Source organism: Palaemon carinicauda, chromosome 36, assembly GCF_036898095.1.
Source record: "Palaemon carinicauda isolate YSFRI2023 chromosome 36, ASM3689809v2, whole genome shotgun sequence".
Taxonomy (NCBI): domain Eukaryota; kingdom Metazoa; phylum Arthropoda; class Malacostraca; order Decapoda; family Palaemonidae; genus Palaemon; species Palaemon carinicauda.
The window spans coordinates 51,243,792-51,252,372 of record NC_090760.1 but is presented as its reverse complement, the minus strand read 5'-3'; the positions used below and the strand labels follow the sequence as shown (position 1 = coordinate 51,252,372).

Below are 8,581 nucleotides of genomic sequence, written 5' to 3'. Positions count from 1 at the left end.
TTTCTCATTTCTCAAACCCAATTATACTAGTTTTGTCCTTGTTTAGCTGTGCACCTGTAGCAAGTTCAAACCATTGTACTTCTTTATAACATTCTCTAACTCAATCAGTTGACAAGATCACGGAATAGTCATCTGCATAACCTTGCAGGCATATTATATTTACACTGTTTGGAAGGCTATTCCCTATTATCTTGTTATTGCTCTATACAAAGGTTCTTGAAATATACAATATAACAGCAATGACATAGGGCAGCCTTGTCTTACTGACCTTTTAATACAAAAAGGTTAACTCATAAACCCATTTATCAAGACACTACTTACACAATCTTTGTACAATATTCTAACTAGAGCCACCAATTCATCTGGTAAACCAAATTTCTTCATTACTTTAAAAACAAAATCCATGATAACTCTATCAAAAGCCTTAGACCAGTCTAAACTTAGAATTGCTAAGTCTTCACTCTTTTGTTTTGTAAGAAAAATTACATCTCGAATCGTATTATTACAATTCACAATCGACCTTTCCTTCACTGCCCAATACTGTTCAGGGGAGAAAATCTTCCCGATAACACATCTCAATCTGTTTGCTAAAGCCTTAGCAAAGATTTTATAGTCAACATTCAGAAGGAATATAGGTCTCCAATTCTCCACCAACGATAAATCTCCTATTTTAGCTAATGATTTTATTACACCTAAATTTTGACTATCTGACATATATTTATCAGTCACAATGGATTTGAACACTTCCATCACGTCAGACTTTATTAAAGACCAAAACTTTTTGTAGAATTCTATAGGAAGTCCATCATACCCTGGTGATCTTCCTTTACACATACTCTTGATAGCATCAAAAAATCTCAATTTCCTCTAATTCTCTACTTAACAAACTTACATCATCTTGATTTAGGACAGAATGGCATAGGTTAAGAAAATAATGTTGACTTTTTACCTGACCAGTTACCTTACTACAAAATTTTCAAAGTGCTCCTTTATAAAAACAGAAATTATCTCTGTGCTTTCTTCAATGGAACCATCTGCTTGTTTTATGTTAGTAATGCGTGTATGATTTTTCTTTTTCTCAGCACCAAGTAGATGTGCAGATATTTTTTCCCCAGTTTTACGATCATTTAGTTTGGCTCTTATCTTTATACCTTCTAATACTTCATTCTGGATGTCACAAATCCTATTCTTGAAAATCTTAATATTTTCATAATTTACACTAGTTTTATAGTTAATATCATAAAGTTGACGCAATCTTGTTTGTAATAAATTCAGCAATTCATACTTTTCTTGAGAAATATTTTTACATAATTTGACAAAAAAAATTTTACATTGTGAATTTGCCCAGTCCCACCATAAAAGTATGTTATCAAATGTACCCCTTTTCTGCTTTTTAAACTGCCATACATGTAAAAAAATCTCATCAATTTCATCAGAATCTAAAAGTTTAACATTCAACTTCCAATACCCTGTGCTAATTTTTTGTGTGTTTATGTTTAATTTCAAAACAACCATACTATGATCTGTAAAACTTATTGGAATGGTGTCTGCAGATGTTATATTATCAAATAATTTCACCTTATAAATCCTGTCTATTCTGCATCCATAGTTTTCGCGTATATAAGTGTATTCTAATATCCTGTTTGTGAGTTTGTAATTATCTTCCAGAGCAAAGTTTTTCACTAGAGTACTCATAGACTTAGACAGTAAGGCCTTGTTATTATTACTGCAATATCTTGTGCATGTTATACAGTTGAAATCATCTCCAAAAATAAGATAATCAATATTATGTCGCATGTAATACAATATTTCATTCCTGAAAAAGTCTTCCCTTTCAGCAAATTTACTTGCATCAGATGGAGCATACACATTTATAATGGGTATAATGCAGTTATTGTAACATACCCTTACACCAGCAATTCTACCGTTAGTATCCATCTCCTTGGTTAAAAGTTTAACATTTGTTTTATTATTTATACAAATCATTGTACCTCCTTTTAAATTGATTGATGGATTGAACACTATACACATAAAATTAGTGAGATAACTCAACCCTGAAATATCTTTTACGTTATGTTCTTGAATCAACAGAATATCAATTTTATAGTACATGATAAGGGACAAAACTTTTATTTGTTTAATTACCTCATTTAAGCCATCAATATTTAAAGTGGCAACAGAAAGAGCCATTACAACAACGAACACTGAAACAATTACTTTTTCTTTTTCTTTGACAACCTATCTTTTCCATTCATTTTTTCTTCCTTCCTTTTTTCCTTATTGGATTTTCCTCTAATTAACTTTAATTTACCTACAGTATCCAAATCTATGTTCCACTGGCGTTTTGGCATCACATCTGAGCCTTTATCATCATTTTTCAAATCGTCTTCATTATCTCTGACTTTGTTTACCTCTACATCCATGTCACGTTCTTCAGTAGCCCCATCCACTGATTCATCATCCCTATGCACTGAAACCGCTATATTGATTTCCTTAAGATTTCCTGGTTCTTCATTTACATCATCCTCAACCGGAAAGAAACTTTCAACTGTATAAGGAATACGAGGTTCATCTTGTGATGGAAGCCCTTTATCCTCGGTTATTTTGGTAACTTGAGAAGCTCCTTCAGGTGCTCTTTTTATTGCAAAGATGTCACTATCACTGTCGGTATCTGTTACATTATCACCATTACTTGGAACATGACCCTCCAGGTCACGTGATCGACCTTCTATTTCGACGGAGTGTTGATGAACAGCAACATCATCAACATTCTTGGATGAGGGAACGGTCACTAGTGTTTCTCCTACTGCATCGCATAAGTCGTCTATCTGGTCCTCTCCGGGGTTGCTGGATTCTTCTTTATCATTTTCAATACTCTTCCCATCACATGGCTGTTCCACATTTCCTTCATTACCTGTTGCCAATTGAACATCATGAATACCATCTTCTTCCGATATCCGACCCTTATCAGAATCCTGGCCGGGCATTGCTGGGAAATCATTCAAATTAAAAATATTTAACTTAGGCTCACTATCAATATTACAGTTAACTGCCATATGAGTCTCTCTTCCGCACTTGTAACATAACTTTTTCTGGCCATTATATAAAAACAACATTATACCAACAAATATTGATGGATGATGAGATATTTTTCTTTATTTCCATTTTCACAGTGCGTGTTCCATTTTCTAGACCACTTGCTCTCCCATGAGAATAGAATTTTTTCGCGTTACGAAGTATAGCGAAAAATAATTGTCCTAACGACATGTAAGTAGATCTTAAGTGTCTTGTTACTTAAGTTCAGTTGTTATGTAGGCAGTGGCCAATGAGGTTTTAGTGTTGGGTGAAACGTATTCGATGTTTGAAGAGATATTTAGGAAGTGGTCACTTTCTAGCGCACGCTAGCCCGAGCAAGTCGAATTTATTAGCCAGGACGCCAGGCAGGGTCAAATACAGCTTCAGATGTGAATAGTGTTTTCACGTTAGCAATCAGAATGCTGAAACCGTTTCAAGAAGTGATGGACAATCTATTATCCGATTTCCAGCAGAATATTCAACAAGTATCCGCACCTCGTTAAAGTATGATGGAAAACCATTTGAATGAGCATCGCGTTATTTTGAGGAAACTGATACGAAAATGTTAGCATTAGATGCGATTGTTTATCAACTTGGAGGACAAGGAACATCTAAAACTGCTGCAGAAACGAGTTAGTACGCAAAGAGCAGCATCGCCGAAAGTGTCAAGCTAGTTAAAGATCGAAGGAAAGTGTGGATTCATATCAACTTTGATGGAAGAGGTCTAGAGCTCAATAAAGGCCGAGAGTTGACATTGGAGCCAGGAATGTACCAAGAAAGATGTCGAAAAGATAAGTGAAAATATAGCTGTTTTTATTTTTTGTATACTTAGCAGTTGGTACAAGGAAATTGGAACATTGTGTTTATTTTATTTTATTGTTTTAATCGCCTGTTGGTTGTTGTTATTCACAATACATTGAACAGAATTAGATTGGGTCCGGTAAGATAGTCATTGACGTCTAAAAGGGCGATCACAAAATTCCATTTCAAAACCGTTACTGTGGTTGTTGGATTGGGTAACAATAGGTCAGAAAGGGACGAATCAGAATTTATTAAGAGAATGGGTGACACTGGTATCAGAAAAACTAAGAAATAATTCCTTTGACGGTGACCAAGAATGGGAATGGTAAGCAAAGGCTGGTTTTTTATTACAAACTTTTTAAGGATTTAATCAGTCTACAGTCTGCTTATCGCATAGAAATCTATTAAAACGTTGCCAATATCTTTCTCATTGGGGAAAAATTTAAAAAGTTTTTTATAATGGATATTCTTTAGATATTTTTGAAGCGGCGGTACATCTTTACTAAAGTTCTTAAGTCTGTTAGATATTGGAGATCTAAGGAAGTGAAGATTGAAGTATTTTTAGATGATGGCATAGCTGCGGATGGTTTATTTGAAGGGGCATTGGATGCTAGCTATTTACTTTAAAAGCTTCAAGATTTGGATTTATTTACAAGAAAGTATAATTGGTTTTCAGACTCTAAATTGTATATGGAAAGGTTTACAGAGGACGAATACTGAAGGCGAATTTCGTAACTACAGTGTTAGGATAAACTATGTCGTTAAAGACCTTGTTTAGATGCCAAACATTCTGAATTAACGAAAACGTTATTTTAACGAATATCTTTTGGACAGAATTGTCTGTTACATAATTTCCACGAAATTTGTCGTGAAAGGTATTGTTAAAATGAAAACGATAAAGTATTTCTGTATTTTTACATATTGAGCAAAGCTAGTTGAGAACTTAATGAAGAAATATCAGATGCTCCGGTTGGGAGCACGTTTTGACGCAGAAATTCATTCTTTTTATTTTGGTCCTTACTTTAACTATATACTTGCATCAGACTTATTTAACCTATTACTTCATTGTGACGCCTAAGATGTAGGCAGTTTATCACTATATTGTGACGCCTAAGGTGTAGGCAGTTTATCACTATATTGTGACGCCTCAGGTGTAGGCAGTTTATCACTATTTTGTGACGCCTCAGGTGTAGGCAGTTTATCACTATTTTGTGACGCCTCAGGTGTAGGCAGTTTATCACTATATTGTGACGCCTCAGGTGTAGGCAGTTTATCACTATATTGTGACGCCTCAGGTGTAGGCAGTTTATCACTATATTGTGACGCCTCAGGTGTAGGCAGTTTATCACTATATTGTGACGCCTCAGGTGTAGGCAGTTTATCACTATATTGTGACGCCTCAGGTGTAGGCAGTTTATCACTATATTGTGACGCCTCAGGTGTAGGCAGTTTATCACTATATTGTGACGCCTCTGGTGTTGGGAAATTTATATGTTGTGACACCTCAGTAGTAGGTTTGGAGTAATTCTGAAGTTTTTAGCGATGAATACAGCGCATTTTTTTTTTTCATATCATGAAAAGAGTGGTTGGAAACTGGACAGCAAATTAATCTTTAAAATTAAACATGAAGGAGCAGGAGGCAGTCGACAGAATTATGTAAAGTACTTTGGCAATGTTTGAACGTTGTTCCAGATAAAATTTTCGATTTTAATGCAAGTAGGTAGCAAAAAGCCAGATTTGGAAATCATAGAAAGCCAAAGAATTTAAACTTGTACTGAATACACTGTTCAGGTCATCAATGTATGTAAGCCCAGAAAGAGTACAAAAGAGCGGATTTTTTGAAGTGTTGTCAACTAACATGGATGAATGGTCAATTCTTTTTACATTTTTACATTTTTCAGAGTTATGGACTTGTGAGAGTTATTAATTCTTTAGACTGTTTTGCTACTTTTAAAAATATGTTGAGGTTTTAATCTCTAATATTGGTGTCCAGGTACAGAGGCAATTGATGCTTTAACTTGAGGTTTGGTGCTTTATACCAAAGGTTATTAATAAAATGGAGGTAAAAATTCTTAAGTAGAATATTCCTGAGTGAGAGTCCTCTGCATCTTGACTGTTCATATTAACGAGGGAAACTTTATTGTTAAACTTTGAGTGTTTACGTAACAAAGGTTTTATTACACGGCAAAGATAAGGAAAAAAAAAAAAAAAAAAAAAAAAAAAAAAAAAAAAAGGAAATTTTTCGCTGAAATTTAACTTTGATATAGAAGGTAAAGGTTTTTGAAATTACAAGTATATATGTACATTGTTTTATTTTTGGAATCTGCTTTCCAGGATCGTGAATGCAATGAAATGCCAGCAGTCGTCTTTAACGGTGGCATATAATTTGGACAGGAAATTGGGGGACCTCAGTTGTCATGAGCATCTTCTATCATCGATGAATGGCAGCACCGACAAGGCCTACAAATTTGTCTTTCATCAAAGAGAAACTTACAAAAATGGTCACGAGCAAAGCGAAATGCCATTGTATGTTGCTTTATTTATCACGCTTCTATTAGATTCCGGCGTTTTAGTAATCTCCAGTGATCAAGCTATTTATGCCATAACGTGCATGCATGAAATGAGGGGTTACATAGATCCAACGGAAAATTCACTTGTTAAATCTTTGCAAGCACCTGTGAAACATTAAGCTGGTAGATCGGTGCATACAAAGGATCTTTTTGATAATATGGTGTTGCAGAATCCGTGCGGATTATATTTTCCTATATTGAAAAACTTCTTTATTATTTTGATAGATCATTAAAGTTTTCTTATCTGAGATTTGGGGAATTAAGTTTGTTGTAATTTGAAGATTTCTTAGTTGAACAGGAAAAAAAAAAAAAAAATTAAATCGCCAATACTGTTTAGTTTTTGATATCGGAAGTTATCACAAATGCTTTTCCATATTTGATGTATTTTGCTTGATGCAGAGGAAGCTGAAATGATTTTGTCCTTTGATCGATTTCTCTTTAAGAAGTTTTTTAATAGCTCCTGTAATGTAACCAAACATAATTTTTTGTTAAAACTGTGGCTACAAGTTCAAACATCGCAAACGATAACGTCAATGATAGGTGTCTTCATAGACATGAGTGTTGGTAGTCTGTTTCAAGTAAACATGTTTGTCAAAGGCTTCAAAAAGAGGTTAAATGTGTAAATCATTCAATCGGAGCATTTATTTCTCTCTCTCCATTTTTTTTCCTTCTCTCCCTTTCTTTGGTATTATCTAGGGTCAACCGGCACGGTGCGCTATAAGGCAATTTAATGTTTTATTATGTTTATACCTGTAGTGTAGAGAATGCGGAGTGAAGTGAGGACTAGAATTTTTTCGCGTTACGAAGTATAGCGAAAAATAATTGTCCTAACGACATGTAAGCAGATCTTAAGTGTCTTGTTACTTAAGTTCAGTTGTTATGTAGGCAGTGGCCAATGAGGTTTTAGTGTTGGGTGAAACGTATTCGATGTTTGAAGAGATATTTAGGAAGTGGTCACTTTCTAGCGCACGCTAGCCCGAGCAAGTCGAATTTATTATTAATATTATTATCATTATTATTTATTAGTAGTACAAGAGTGAGGTTCCACCACTCAAATTTGAGTTACTCTGCATTATTGCCGTGGATACACAGGTTTCCATAGTTTTTTCAAAACTTGAGATTTTGTTTTTTATCTATGGTTTTTCCTGGGCGGCAGAGGAGGCTTATATGTTAATTTGAAAGTTTGTTCATTTTGTTTTAAATATGCACTGCTATATCAGTACAGAAGTTTGTAAAAGTTATTAGAATATGTGATGTTACATCTATATTGTTTTCTAAAAGTATTATTCATTGGAAAAATAAACCTGGCGTCAACCGGCACGGTGCGCTATAAGGCAATTTAATGTTTTATTATGTTTATACCTGTAGTGTAGAGAATGCGGAGTGAAGTGAGGACAAGGTATTATGTCTGAGATGAAGAACTTTCCCATACTGTTCTTTATCAAAATGTGCATAACGTATTGATCCATAGGTATATACACTACTAAAATTTACTACTAGGGCCTTTTTGCCATTACCGAAATGAATCACCTTGTCTTCGTACTCTCGTATAGAGACATCAAAAACCTTCTCAATAAATTTCACAGCCACTCTGTTATTTGGTATGTTCTGAAACCCTCGTATGTCTTTTTCACTTATTTTTAACTTATTAAATACGACTTCACATGCCGACTCATAATTAGGGGAACACGAAAATTTTAAACCAGCTGTAGTCTTTGGATTAAGTCTCGCAGCTATTGGAAATCTGTTTGCCATCGTAGCTGGTAGAAAACGCTCAGTTTTCTATGATGACGTCATATCGCCTCAGGCGACATGAAACCTCCGGCTTGGCGATTCCTTGGAGGTGTATCGAGGGAAACTACGTCTTTTAATATAAACTGTGACACAAACAAGTTCACTTTGAACACTAATTAGGTCACTTACATCTTACTCACAAGTTGTAGTCCAAATTCAAAAGAAAAACCTCGGAAAACTGTCTCAAAATCACAACGTGAGCAGAGCGTTCCAAATAGCGTTTCTAAACAACCAGAGCTTCTTCTTCTCTTCTCCATGACAATAAAGTTCATAAAATACTAAAAGAAATGAGACTGGAATGAAATGATGGACTGTAACAACCAAAGGGGCGGGTGTGAAAG

At 34.8% G+C, this 8,581-nt stretch overlaps 1 protein-coding gene across 1 annotated transcript; it reads right to left on the bottom strand.

The window, feature by feature from the left end:
• Positions 1–2,246: 2,246 nt before the first annotated feature.
• Positions 2,247–8,201, bottom strand: LOC137628619 (uncharacterized; the record flags this gene model as incomplete). The annotated part of the gene is made up of 2 exons (XM_068359770.1): positions 7,977–8,201; positions 2,247–3,092 (listed from the first exon to the last, which is right to left on the bottom strand). Coding segments are annotated over exons 1-2 (1,071 nt in total), but the record flags the coding sequence as incomplete, so codon positions are not given.
• Positions 8,202–8,581: the final 380 nt, after the last annotated feature.